General features: G+C 32.8%; 1 protein-coding gene and 1 pseudogene across 1 annotated transcript; both read right to left on the reverse strand.

The window, feature by feature from the left end:
- Positions 1–342: 342 nt before the first annotated feature.
- Positions 343–7,629, reverse strand: LOC107907751 (feruloyl CoA ortho-hydroxylase F6H1-3-like; annotated as a pseudogene).
- Positions 7,630–8,175: 546 nt separating this feature from the next.
- On the reverse strand, positions 8,176–9,705 carry LOC107909062 (feruloyl CoA ortho-hydroxylase F6H1-3). The gene is made up of 2 exons (XM_016836439.2): positions 9,108–9,705; positions 8,176–8,884 (listed from the first exon to the last, which is right to left on the reverse strand). Exons 1-2 carry the CDS (start codon positions 9,611–9,613, stop codon positions 8,311–8,313), a joined length of 1,080 nt encoding a protein of 359 aa, XP_016691928.1. The 5' UTR covers positions 9,614–9,705; the 3' UTR covers positions 8,176–8,310.
- Between the last annotated feature and the right edge of the window lie 5,923 nt (positions 9,706–15,628).

Genomic DNA, 15,628 nt, shown 5'->3' on the forward strand with positions numbered 1-15,628 from the left:
AAATCATCTATCAGTCACTCAATGCGTTTATGTGCCACATGATCAGCAATCTATTAGTGGATTAAAGAAAATTTTAATGACAGTGACTAATTCAAAAAATTATATTAATTAAAGTGACTAAATTGAAAAAAAAATAGAGTGACCAATATAAAATAAAATTTATTTTAAAGTGACTATGAACATAGTTTACCTTAAATTAAAAGAACTCATTTTTGGCATTTTACATATGTACATGACACATATTATCAGCTTTTATGCTTACAATTTATTTATTTTTTCACTTATCAGCCTTCCTCTCGAAAGGTAAATCTACAAAAGTTTACAAATATTGGATGAAAATGTTTATAATTCAGCAAACACAACTGTTTTCTTTCCGTCATGTGCTTTACAGAAGAAATGTTTAACGTAATCTGAATAAAGAACTTGTTTATAAATCGGTTTCTCACCATTTTCGATTAGTTCAGGAAATGGTCCGATCATATCAATAGGTCTTGGGTTCACAAAAATTGGGACAGAGATTCTATTCTTGCTTCCATTGGCCACCACGCGATGTTTGACACTTCTGTACTTGCCGTTACTAATTATTTGCAATGCGTCTCCAACATTGATCACAAGGGAACCTTTGATTGGAGGAACATGGATCCAATTATCGCCGTCATTTCCTCTAACGAAAAGCCCTCCAATTTCTCCTTGAAGGAGAATCATGAGAGTCGAGGCATCAGAATGTCGATCAACTCCAACAGTGAGTTCGGGATTAGGACATTTGGGATAATAATTAAGGTTAGCCTCATCGACCCCATCAACAATAATTCTTTTGTTTCGTCAATCTCATGCAAATTTAGGCCATTCATTAGCACTTTTAATAATTGTTTAATGACAACTTCAGATTTCTTCATATAATCTAGCACTGGTTCCCTAAAAAAGAAACAACTAATAAACTTGTTAGCAAATTGCGTGATCGTCAAGCACTATAGAAATAGTTGGATCAAACTTGGTGATTGAATCAATGGACATCTAACATGGTCACACATAAAATAAAAATGAAGTAAATCTATGAAAAATATATAATGACTTGTATGAAGTCGTGGTTATATTTTTTGTCAGACACTCGTTTGATACATGTTTAAATCTTATGAACCTAACTTAATATAGTATAAAATAACATGCCCTAAAAGTTGCTTAATCTAATATTGTATAAAGTTTTTGTTAGACACTCGTTTAACACGGTTTTAAACCCTAATGTTAGAATCTATTATGATGAAAAAAAGAAACTACCTACCTGCAAACGGAAGGCCATAGTGCAAAAGCTTCCTCTTCGGAGACATTGTTAAGTATGACTCCTATTTTCAGTCAAATTTGAAAAATAATCTTTTAGTTAAACTCTGTTTAATTGTTTCAGTCAAACACTGATTAGTTTCTATTATTTTATTATTATTTGACACATGAATTTAGCCTATAAATAGGCTCTTTTACAACCTTAGTAAATACACCCATTAGAGATTAGAACTCATAACATATTTAGAGAATTTTGTGTTTACGTTTTGAGAGTTCTTTGTTTTCAGGGTTTAGTTTTTATCTCCATCTTTCGTACTCTTCGTTCTTTTGCCATTATAATAAAATTATCTTTGCCCGTGGTTTTTTATCCTCTTTGGAGGAGTTTTTCCACGTTAAATTTGTGTGTTTAATTTCTCAATTTATTCCGCTATTTTGTTACTTGTTGCTTAATCGGGACGATCCTAACAAGTGGTATCAAAAGCTAGTTCAATTTTCATAGATCAACCCATTCAGATATGGCAACAATAAGGTTTGAAATTGAGAAGTTCGATGGTGAGACAAATTTCAATCTGTGGCAAGTTCAGATGACGGCAATTCTAGTTCAATCCGGTTTGAAAAAGGTTGTTACCGGGAAAAACCTTGAGAATCTAAATAAAACAGAATGGGAAGAGCTTGATGAAAAGGCCTTGTCTGCAATCTAGTTGTGCCTCGTGAATACGGTATTGCAGGAGGTATTGATGGAGAAGACCTCATCCGCCTTGTGGAAAAGGTTAGAAACTCTTTATGCGACTAAGTCTCTAGCTAACCGTTTAGTTTTGAAACAACGTCTATTTACGTTTCGCATGAACGAAGGTGAGCTTCTTAGAGATCACATCAGTCAATTCATTAATCTTTTAAATGATTTAAAGAACGTTGAGGTTCATATTGATGATGAAGATCAAGCTATGCTATTATTGTGCTATTTACCCCCTTCATACAAGTCTTTCAAGGAGACCCTGATTTATGGCAGAGCCAAAATCTCGTTTGAAGATGTGAAGGGTCATTTGTTGAGTAGAGACAAACTCGACAATGAGCTTCATTTGGATAGTAAGGCAGATAGACAAGCTTCCGTTTTCGTAGCATCAAAGAAATGAGACAAAATGTGTCGCTATTGTAAAAAGTTAGGTCATGTCAAAGCAGATTGTTATAAACTGAGAAATAAAAGAGCTGCTAAGAGTAACGAGGAAGATGTAGCTGATTCTAGTTTGGCCGATGAAAGCGGTGATGATTTCTTGTTAGTGTCAACGAGCGATAACTCCAAGCTCACGTTCAAGTGGATCCTAGATTCGAGATGTTCTTTCTACATGTGTCCCAATAGAAAATGGTTCTCTACATACAGTTCGGTTGAAGGTGGAGTTGTGCGCATGGGAAACGATTTATCTAGTAAGGTAGTTGGTATTGAAACTGTTAAAATCAGGACACACGATGGGACAATTAGGACACTCTCAGATGTCAGGTATGTACCTGATTTATGAAAGAATCTCATCTCTTTGAGTATTTTAGACTTGAAAGGATGCAGAATCAACATTGAGTCAAGCGGTATTAAAGTATCTCGTAGAGCTCTCGTTTTGTTAAAAGGTAAAAGAACTGGTAGTCTTTATATTCTGGAAGGTTCTACAGTGACCGGTGAAATCAGACGTCCCTCATCCGTTACAGAGTCGAAGTCAACTCATTTAGAGTGGAGGCAACTTGGTCATAGGAGGGAAAAATGTATGACCTTTTCGTTGAAGCGAGGTTCTCTTTTGGATGCAGGTTTTGAAAAGTTAGGGCACTATGTTCGTGAAAATCAGAACCGGGTTAGTTTTGATTTGGCAGTGTACAAGTCGAAGGCTAGAAGTCTTCCAGTTTCTAAGCACAAATTCGACTTAGTTAATTCCCTGCATAGTTCAAGATAGGCTCGTGGCGGGCTTTGGCAAAGATGACTTTGTAGAAATATGAGTCAAGGTGGAGATTTGTTAAGTATGACTCCTATTTTCAGTCAAATTTGAAAAATAATCTTTTAGTTAAACTTTGTTCAATTGTTTCAGTCAAACACTGATTAGTTTAGATTATTTTATTATTATTTGACATATGAATTTAGCCTATAAATAGGCTCTTTTACAACCTTAGTAAATACACCCATTAGATGTTATAACTCATAACACATTTAGAGAATTTAGTGTTTACGTTTAGAGAGTTCTTTGTTTTCGGGTTTTCGGGGTTTAGTTTTTATCTCCATCTTTTGTACTCTTCGTTCTTTTGCCATTATAATAAAATTATCTTTGCTCGTGGTTTTTATCCTCTTTGGAGGAGTTTTTTCACGTTAAATTTGTGAGTTCAATTTCTCAATTTATTCCGCTATTTTGTTACTTGTTGCTTAATCGGGACGATCCTAACAGACTTAAAACAAGCTAAGGTAATTTTTCCATTCAAAAGCCTTCTCGGCTTGAGGGGTAAAACTCGTGCCAAACCTCACGTTGTTCGACGACGAAAGTTCCTTAGAGTACTTATTCCTAACCTCAACTGGTAGCCCAAAGAACTTGTAAGTAGCATCTTTAACATTCTCCAAAACTTCAGCAGGTACGTCATAATTAACAATCCGAAAGAAACCTCATTTTGAAGCCGCTTCACAGATCGATTTCATCACTTCGGGATCGTCCGGATTCGACATATCGATTATGGGGATCGAATCACGAGTTTGGACATTGGTCATACACATCCTTTCTTCCAAAGGCTGAATATATTGTGACAGCCAATTTTTGCCCAGCCCACTAAAGAACCAAACCTAAATTAAAATGTCCAAATAGTTAAATAGTCCATTAACAAAAACAGACCCAATCCAAAATCCCAAAACTAAACTAAGCCCCATTAGCCCACAAAACCTAAAAAATTTTCAGGCAAAAAAAACCCTAGCTAGCTGCCGCTCTTGCCCCTAGGCCTCTGCCATTCTAGCCTGCCGCTACTATCACCGTAGCCTCCTCCACGTGTACTGTTACCTGTAAGAAAAATAAAGAACAAGAGGACAACAGCAAGAAACAATCGCAAACGAAAAAAAAAAAAGAAGTTTAAGGATTTTAAAATCGATTATATAAGCCAAATACGAGCACTGTAATCTTCTTCTTCCATTTTTACGAACATTAAGAAATAAAAAGCAAAAACTAAAGGTGAAATTTTGATTTAAGAGTTTTTATTTAAATCTATTTTAGCATTTTTTTCTTCTTCTTTTTACATATTTGAAAACAGGAATAAAAAAGGCAAAAAAAAAGTTTACCTGGGCGTCACGGTCCCATCGTCGGAGTCCCTTTCTCCGTCATCGGAGCCGAGTTTCGAAGAAGGGACGAGGAAGGCTTTCTTTTCTTTTTCTGTTTTGGTGGGCACGGACTAAAAAGAATTTTTTTTCAAATGACTCCGGCCACCGTCATCGGTGGCGCTGCAGCGGAGATGCGACGGACGATGGCGGGATTCCAAGGCTAGGCTTGGAACCCTAGCAGAGAAAAGGAAAGCCCTTTTCTTTTTAATTTTTTTCCTCTGTTCTTAGAAATAATGAAATAGTAGAAAAATTTTTAAAAAAAAACTTTAGCCTTTATAGGGATTGCAAAACGGCGTCGTTTGAGGCCTGTTTTACTGGCCTCAAAACGACGCCGTATAAGGCCACCCACATGCATAACCCGACCCTCCAGGGGGGATCTGCGTGTTTTCCCTTAGGGGGGATATTTGCGCAATAGATCCCTCCCCTTTTGCGGTTTACCTCAATGCGGTCTTTTGGTTTTTCTGATTAGCCACAGAGCTGTGTTTTTGTTTTGATTTGGTCCTTAGACCACATGCAGGCACTGGTGCCATGGACGACGTAGTATCGATCCTGGTAAAAAGGGGTTTTTGCGAGGTTGGCCCCTCCACATTGCGTTTAAATCGCAATATTGCCCTTTCAGTTTTTTTAAATTACCTATATAATTTTATTCCCTTTGCATTTTAGGCCACGCAAAACGGCGCACTTCAAGGACTGGGGAATATTTCCCTGAAGGTCCCTCCCGTTTTGGGCGCGTTTCATTTCGGTCCCGAACCACCCTCTTTTATTTATTTGCTATTTAAACCCCGAATTTTGGGCCCGATTTCAATTTCGTCCTATTTCATTTAATTAGTTTATTATTCTTTATTTTTAAAAAAATTAATTAATTAATTTTTATTTTTTTAAGGGCTCTTCTTTTATTATTATGTATTTTAAGTTTTACATATATTATTTATTTTAAATGTTTCACCTAATATTTACTTAATTTTTTTATTACATTATTTGTTTTAAACTACCATATATATATTGTCCTTTAAATTTTTTATATATTATTTTTAATAAAGAAAAAAAATATTGTTTTGTGTTTTATTTATTTATTTATTTTAATCTATATTAGTATTTTTCATTTTAAGTTTCATATTTTGTTTGCTTGAGATATTTACCATTTATTTCGAATTGATCTCATAAATTATTTGTCTTAGACTATTAGTTACGTGAAATTATTGTCTATATTATTTCGTCTCGTTTGCTTTGATTATTAATATTGATATTTTAAAATGATGCATGTTGTATGGCTATTACCATTATGTGTATTATTTCGTTTACTCGTATTTTCATGTTATAGTGATTCATTCATTTAATATTTTGATCGTAAATTATTTCTTCATGTTGTATATTGGCATTCCATCAATGTAACCCTTCATTCGCACGTTGTTTTAAACGTTACATTAATTTTAATCCAAATACGCAAAAAGGGAAATTTTTCTAAAACAAGGTATTATTTTGCGTTTAGAAATTCGAGAAAACGTGCCCTAACGTGCTGGGTTTCGATTTCTCGTTCGACCAAATAGCCAAATATCCTCTTAAAATTTAAAAGTATGGGTTTTGGAAAGCATAAGGTGATCTTGGTTTCGAGAGTTTAAAGTATTGTATCCTAACGTGATGAATGTGATATTCTTTCGGAACAAGAGAATCCTAAATTCCAACCCATATTATTCAAAAATCTTTTAGGATCGTATTTTTAAAATTCTTCAAAGTTTCAATCTTCGACACTAAGACACTAATTAATCAACTAAGTACCAATTTTTGGGCGTTACGAGGGTGTTAATCATTCCTCGTGCGTAACCGACTCCCGAACCTATTTTTCTGAATTTCGTAGACCAAAAGCATTGTTTTAATAAATCCAAATCATTTATTTATTAAAAACAACCGTTTTACGACGTGACCCGATCACACCTTATCAAAAAGGATTGGTGGCAACTCCCATTTTCGTTTTCCTTTTTAAAATCCAAGTCGACCCCGTTTTATCAAAAAAAATGGTGTCAACATATATTGTTTAGAAAGAGCTTTGAGACCCATTTCGGACAAACCCTTCACTCCATTCCCTTGGTTAATAATGAAATCGATGAGAGCTGAGGTATCACTGAATGGTTCAGCAACTGTTGGAGCTATTGTTTTCCTACTGATTCTAAGTTAAAAAGAACAAAGGTGTACTGGATGAAGAGATTGATAGAGGTTGGAAGAGAAAGCTATGGTGAGAACTAGGTTTCACAATCCACATCTATTTATACACAAATTTTCTGTAAGAAAGGCTCACCAATCTTGTTTTGCGCCAACCCTAATAATATTATATTTTATTTTTTGAAAAAAAAAGTGAGTCAAAAATGGTTGGTATGGCTGCACAATTTTGGAGTTTATGGGGCACGTTTTGCACTTTTAGGCTTAAGCAACTTTCCTATGACTGCCTTTAAATGTGAAAATACATGACATTGGTGTTAATTTCATGTATTATAATTGTTTTTTTTTTCTTGGTAAAAAGTCTCTGATGGAGGTCTCAATTTTAATATTGACCAAATTAACTCTAAAAAAATCAAAGTCATATAATCTATGTTAATTTTGAAAACAAAATTTTAAGGATAATCAATCATAAAATTAATTTTTTTTTGTTTATTTTACATCATTTTGATTGGTATAATAATTAATTTAGGCCTTAAAGATCACTATTTTCTTTTGTCTATTTTTAAGTATTTTTTGAAGCTAAATTTATCTATATTAAATTTTTGAATTTTTAGATTTTTTTAATAAAAATTCATTCGTTTTTAGCACCAAATAGATTGAATATATAAACATTGAGGGCTTAATTTGTTATTATTTTAATTAAGATTATATACCATTGACAAAAAAATTAACTAATGTGATTAATTGACCTTAGTTGCTTACTTTCGAAATTAATAGGAACTGGAGACGTGTTTTTACCTTATTTTTTGTAAAGGGGTTGTCTATTTTGACCGGTTATCCTTTGAGTTATGAAGGTCTTCTTTTATTAACATGTTTGTGTTTGTATTATGTTGGTCTTATAATTTTTTAAAAATTTATAAATTTATGTCGGTTGAGTTTTAACTCGATTGGCATCGGTATTGTTACCAGTGTAGGAGAACATAGGTTTGAGTGTGTTGAAGTGCATTATCCTCCTATTTAAGGTTGGAGAGAGATTATGCGTAGTTCTAAGAATTATATTAAAAAGTAGAGATATAATAAGAACCTATAATAAAATTAATGTTAAAAAACATTATAAATTTATTAAATCCTTTAATCATGAATATATAATATAGTAGTGAAAATGGATTGTATGAAATAATGATATTATCCCTTTGGATACAAATGACGTGACATCACTATTTCATACAATCATTTCTCAATAATAAAATACACGTCATGTTTATTTTGTTTCCTCGAAAAAAATTAATGTATATATATATCATTCGTTTCCAAGAAGAATATTGGTAATAAATTGAAGAAAAAAAAAAGGGTACTCGCGTGGAGAAATTAATTAAAAATAAATAAAACAGTTGTCTTAAGTTGCAAGGAGAAATTAATTAAAGAAAGGAGAAAAGAACAATAAATTAAAAGATCTCATTGTGGCGTTTTACAGTATGCATATTATCAGCTTTTATGCTTGCAATTTATTGTTTTCAAATCTACGACTGTTTACAACTATGGGATTAAAATATTTATAATTCAGCAAACGCAACTGTTTTCTTCCCGTCATGTGCTTTACGGAAAAAATGTTTGACGTAATCTGAATAAAGAACTTGTTTATAAATCGGCTTCTCACCATTTTCGATTAATTCAGGCAATGATCCGATCATATCACTAGGTCTTGGGTTTACGAAAATAGGGACGGAAATTCTGTTATTGCTTCCATTGGCAACCACACGATGTTCCACACTCTTATACTTTCCATTGCTCATTATCTGCAATGCATCTCCGACGTTGATCACAAGAGAACCCTTGATTGGAGGAACATGGATCCAATTATCTCCGTCATTTCCTCTAACAAAAAGTCCACCGATTTCATCTTGAAGGAGAATTGTAAGGGTCGAAACATCAGAGTGTCGACCAACTCCAACAGTGAGTTCGGGGTTAGGACATTTAGGATAATAGTTAAGGTTAGTCCTCATCGAACCCATCAACAAGGATTCCTTGGTTTCATCAATCTCATTCACATTTAGACCCTTCATTAGCACTTTTAATAACTGTTTAATTACAACTTCGGACTTCCTCATATAATCCAACACTTGCTCCCTGTAACCAAAAAAGAAATCGATTAATATGCTTGTTAGCTAATTATGTGCATGTCAAGTACGATTGAGAAAATCGAATTAAATTTGTTGGTTGAATTAATTGAATGAAGTATCTGATATGGTTATATATAATAAAAAATTTAGACAATTAATCAAAAACATATTTAAGATTTTTTAAGAAAATATAAATGTTAGGATCTTTTATAATGAAAATATATATTTACCTGCAAACGGAAGGCCATAATGCAAAAGCTTCCTCTTCAGAGACATAAAACAAGCTAAGGTAATCTTTCCATTCAAGTGCCTTTTCAGCTTGAGGTGTAAAACTCGTGCCGAACCTAACATTGTTTGACAACGAATGTTCCTTAGAGTACTTATTCTTAACCTCAGCTGCTAACCCAAAGAACTTGTAAGTAGCATTTTTAACATTCTCCAGAACTTCAACCGGTACATCGTGATTAACAATCTGAAAGAACCCCCATTTCGAAGCCGCTTCGCAAATCGACTTCTCCACTTCAGGGTCATTTGGATTTGACATGTCGATGATGGGGATTGATTCTTGAGCTTGAACGTTGGTCATGCACATCCTTTCTTCCAAAGGCTGGATGTATTGTTTTGGAAGAGCTTTGAGACCCATTTCAGATAAACCCTTCACTCCATTCCCTTGGTTAATAACAAAATCAATGAGAACCGAGGAATCGCTGAATGGTTCGGAAAGTGATGGAGCCATTGGTTTTGGTGAAGAGATTTGGTTTGGATAGTGTTTGCAAGAGAAAGCTATGATGAAAAGCTTGGTTTCAATCGACAGCTATTTATACACAAAATTTCCTGTATGAAAGCCTCGCCAACCCTAATAACATTATAATATTCAAATATTTGAAATTTTAAAAGAAAAAAAAATGGTCAAAAATGGTGAGCACAGTGTCGCAGCTCAATTTTTTGAATTGATTGCCACTTATTGAAACTTTCCTACAACTTTTCTTTAAATGTTAAAACACGACATTATTCGTACGACTTTGGCACTTTTTCAGCAGCTTTCTTTTAAGTGTTAAAACACGACATTATTCGTACGACTTAGGCACTAAACTGGAAAAAGAATTGATCCATTTTTCTAAAAGATTAACCCATCCTTCTATTATATAAAAGGATCAGTCCCTATACTAAACACATCAATTCATTTTCATTAAAAAATTTATCAAGAAAAGATTCATCCTTATATTAAAGGGGTTAATCCCTTTTTCTGTAAAGTAATAAACGTGATTATTAAAAGCATATATATATATATTGGGGATCAACCCGATTAGGCAACGAACAAGTAAAAAATAGCGGAAGAAATTGAGAAATTCAACACAGAAATTTAACGTGAAAAAAATTCCTCTAAAGAGAATAAAAAACCATGGGCAAAGATATTCTATTTTATAACAAATTTATATACACTATTACTTTTTCATTTGTTTTTAATATATATGATATTGTATAGGATGAATAGTCAATGTAGAAGAAAATGAAAATTTCAAGGGGTTCGTAATGATTTTTCTGGAAAAAATCATATATCTAGTTTGTTGATAAAGATGAAACTCAACCACTAAATTAATGGTACTTTGGAAATTAAAGAGGATTAATTTAACTTATCAAATGGGTTGTTTGAAATCAATGCTCCAAATATAGGTTTGTTTTATTTTAATCAATGGTCTTTGCTTCTTTTTTTCACTATTGTATATATATAGATCGGAGAATCACTACCATATATACAAACTTCATGTTAGGTTGTGGAAATTAGCCTACATATTCAGTACTTTAAGTGAAAACTTCAGTTTAATGATGCAATATTAGTAATATTTCTACATGCCTTCATGCGTAAATAAAGTATTTCGTTGTATCTAATGTTAGATTTCTTTGTGCGTTTCATATTTGGTTTGTGAAATTTCGCAATGCTTCTTATGTTCTTCCAATATCTCAACTTGTCCCTTAAAAAAAAGGTCGTCATTTAGTTAAAAGTTGTAATACGTGAGGTGTGGTAAATATTATATTTATAAATTCTTAATAAAAAAATTTAAAAATCTTAATATAATATTTATCGAAATTCTAATCTATATTGTATAATTTGTCAATTGTAAGAAAAAGTTTAACTATGGACAAAGGTCTTTGCATGTGCATTGTTGAAATTTCAATTTTTATTAATACATTGCATGATTTTAGTAACAGTTTATATAACCTTTAGTTATGTTTTTATTATGATTCAATATATTTTAGTTTACAATTTTATGGGTTATTTCAATTTTAATTGTAAAATTATTTTTTATTACAATATTTGTTATAAATTTCTTTAATTTTGTTATATTTTTATTTTAATTTAATTTCAATTAAATAATATTATTTCTAAATAAATAACTAGTATCTTTAAAATTGCCGTTGCCTATTTTTATTACCAATTGGATTTTATTTTACTACACAATAAAACTAAACAACCATAATAATATCGTTATGTATAAACTTTTGAAACCAAATATATCATTGCTAAAATTAACTTTACACAATGACTAAAAGTCGTTATGTAGCATAAAACGTATCCAATTATTATGTCGTTGCAAATTAATATTTCGTAGCTATATAAATATCGTTACTTAAAAGTATTAACAATCATATTATTATTATTGCGTAAAGAATTTGACAAACACATTTGATGGTTATTAAAATAAAATTTTGACAATGACATATAGCTGATGTGTAATCTAATACACAACCAATTAAAATATCATTGCAGAATAATATTTGACAACCAATAGTATTATTGTTACGTAAACAATTTGACAAACATATCTTAGGGTTGTTAAAACAACTTTTTTTTTTGGAAATAACATTTAGTCGTCGTGTAATGTAATACACAACCAACTAAAATGTCGTTACAAAATAATATTCGACAACCATTATATTATTGTTACATAAAAGATTTAGCATCTAAATTTACATTGGTACAAATCCTATTTTGCAACTAATATGTTGTTGTTATGTAATAATTTTTGTAACTGAAATATTGTTGTAATGGAGTTATAGATTTCGTAACCAATTTTTTTGTATCTAAAACATTTTTACACAAATAAATTAAGTTGTTGTTAAAAAAGCATTATATTTGAAAATGAAAAAAGTTGTTGCAATATATATAATTAAAAATGAGTTTTTAATTTTTAAAGTCGTTGCGCTTACTTTAGACAACATAGGTATACGCAACAACTTTGCAACAATTTTTTATCGTTACAATAAAATTTTAACAACAGTAATACAACACTTAGTAACGACTTCTAGCGTTGGTAATACGCTTTTTTTCTTGTAGTGACAGTTGATAAAAATGGAGGTTTTGGGTTGTAAGTATTTAGGTTTGATATTCAAAATGTGTAATTATATGTGTAAGTCTGTAAGTCCTATCATGTGTTGTTGCTATGTGTGCTTGGACTTTTAGTCATGTTAGTTGGTGTTAGTATGGGTTATTCCGGTTCTTAGTTTATTTATATATAATTAATGCATTAGTCTAGTTTACTCTAATTCTCGATCTATTTGTATTGTAATAGTTTATTCTACCTTTTAGTTGTTCAGAAATTTAATTGTACTTTACATGCAACCTTTAAAAAAATTAAATATTTTATAATATTTTAATATTTTTAGAGTGTCAAAATAATGTAGTTGATTGAGTTGGTCTCACAATTTAACTCGACATCAACTCAAGATTGATGACAACATCCTGATAAACAACTATAGTACATTTAATATTATTAATCTAATTTTGTTTACTCACAATTTAACCTAATTTCTTTTATTTTAATATCGTACACATTACACGTGTAATTATTAATTAGTTTCAAATCATATGTTTTATTATTTATAAATATATTTTTATATTTTAAATATGTAGTTTTGACACGCATACACGTATAATAACATTTTTAAGTATATTCTATTTGTATTTTACTATTTGTGTAATTAATTATTATTTTTCTGCTTCATTTGCCACGTATTGAGTATTGACTAGAGGTGCCCATGGGTCGGGCCGGTTCAGAACCGGTCCGGCCCAAAATATGGGCCTAGAATTTTGCCCAGGCCCGGCCCGAGAAAAAATTATTAAGCCCGGGCCCGGCTCGTTTTTTAAATAAATACCAAAAATTTATTTTAAAAATTAAAACAAAAATTAAAAAAGTATTTTAAAAATATTTTAAAATTAAAAATATTTTAAAAATATTTTAAAATTAAAAAATTTTAAAAAAAGTTTTAAAAATATTTTAAAATAAATAAATACCAAACATTCTCATGTTGCATAAGTTACAGCAAGAAAAATTAGAGAGGCTAAACAGAGTAGAAATTGAAGATGAGTGAACGTATTAGTATTGTTATTTACTATGATGATGAGGTCTGTGACTCCAAGAACGGCATTTTTTTATCGGAGAACACAACATGACTGGTTTTTAACCAGAATATAGATTTGACAAAACTTCATAAAAGACTTAGGTGCAAAATCTTCGGAACGACCCCGATGAGAGTTTCTTCCGTTAAGTATCGATTTTTTATTTCGGTTGATCCCGTGACATATGACTCATTTGATATCAAAGTTGGTCGTAGCTTGAAGGCGATGGTGCAGACTCATCTCACTAGTGGATCATCCTATCTTGAGTTATATATACAATTTTCATCGCCAAATTAAACATTTGCGACTTCAACATCTACTGCTATTCTAGAGGAATACACGACCCCTATCCGACACTCTGTTAGTGGGAGGCAAAACACAGAAGCACCCGTGTTTGGTGGCATTACGGAATACATAACTCCTACACGACACTCGGTTAGTAGATGGGACATGCACCTCGGTAGGTTGATATTCAATGTTAGAAATACGTACTGAGGAATGACATCAAGTTTTAGTGTTTCGTAATTCACATCTGATTGGGGATGTTACGAAATGTCTATAAGAAGGGATGATGTACTCCCTACGACGTCCATTAACGAGGGGACCTCGTACATTACAGATAATGGTGGGTTGGATGATGAGTCCAACGTGGATCCACCTCGAGAGCCCGACCCCGATGGTGTAAAAGTTGCATTATTTTCTGAACCAGAGCCTATTCCAACCAAACCTGAAGACAGTGAAGGAGGTTTAGATGAAGAAGAAGAAGATCTGTGACTCAGGGCGTACTCACCTCCAGCCCATATGCATAATATTGAACTATCGGAAAATGATACGTTAGAGTTTTCAAATCTACCACACAGAAGGCGTAACCGTATAAGCTTGTTATTGGATTCGGGTGAATTAGAAGTTAGTAAGGATTTTTCTAGTAAGAATAGTTTTCTTGGTGTATTGAAACAACATAGCATCGTGAACGGGGTTAACTACCACGTGGTTAAATCTAAATTTGAGAAGTTCGAGGCCAAGTATGTAGCGTAAGACGATACATGTTTATGAAAAATCATGGCTTCAGTTAGGAAAAAGACAGGCTTATGGGAGATAAAAAAGTACAAAGGTCCACATACATGGGTTGCCGGTACAGTACCACTGGGTGTTTAGAGCTTTTGAATAATAATGTTATTACTTAATGTTGCATTATTTAACGTACTCCATTGACAGGTGTTTCACAAGATCATCCTAAGATGGATTCAGATATGATAGCTAGCTTAATACTACCGATGGTAAAGGCGAATCCCAAGACTTCTGTGTCGGTATTAATTGTCAATATTTGTAGCCAATTAAGGTACACACCTTCTTACCGTAAGGCTTGGATAGCTAAGCAAAAGGCGTTGGAAAATATGCATAGTGAGTGGGATGTTTCATATAATGAGGTATGGTAGTGGTGTCAGGTGCTAGAGAGGTACGTCTCAGGTTGCATAATAGACCTTGAAACGGACCCTGTGCACTACAACGACCGATTACTCTGTGGATACCAAGTGTTCAAGCATCTGTTCTAGAGCTTTAAGCAATGTTGGGACGTATTTTTGTACTGCAAGCGATTGGTACAAATTGACGGTACCTTTATGTATAATAGATATACCCATCGGCTATTGTTAGCTGTGGCACAGGATAACAGTGGGAGAATCCTTCCAATTGCATTTGTAGTAACACCGGGGGAGTCAAGTGATGACTGAGATTTATTTTTTTAGGCTAAGGAGGCATGTCTGCCCCCAACCTGATATCTACATCATATCCGAGAAAGAATTAACTAATAAAAGTTGTGTGGATGGTGTAGGAACTCAAGTCATACAATTCGAACATGTCCAAATCGAAATAGTTGATAATTGCTTAAATGGAACGATGTTGTAATATTTCTATTGTCTTATTCAAAAGAATTTTTATTTTATTAAATAAGATAAAATATAAAAATAATTTACTATTAAAATACTTAAAACAACTTTTATTTTATTAAATAAAATATTATAAAAATAATTTTTACAAATATATTAAAAAAATCAATGTATGTGTTGGTCGGAATCAGTGCCACATGGAGGTGGTCGACTGTTACGCGCTGGATTCCTTCTTGGTTCAGCTTTCGGCAGGGGTTATGGTTGCTCCAGCGGGGGTTATGGTTGCTCCGGGGGGGTTGTGGGTGTTGGGAGGATGACCCACCTTGATAGAATAAAGAATGCAAAGGTGTTTGCATCACCCACGGTGGAGGTGTTTAAATCCCATAAGGCGATGTGGATTGGTAATGAGATGAGCTCCTCGACAGTGCCTCGTGCGATCCCTCCTGCGACGATGGCCTATATATCG

This window comes from Gossypium hirsutum, chromosome D08 (assembly GCF_007990345.1).
Source record: "Gossypium hirsutum isolate 1008001.06 chromosome D08, Gossypium_hirsutum_v2.1, whole genome shotgun sequence".
NCBI lineage: Eukaryota > Viridiplantae > Streptophyta > Magnoliopsida > Malvales > Malvaceae > Gossypium > Gossypium hirsutum.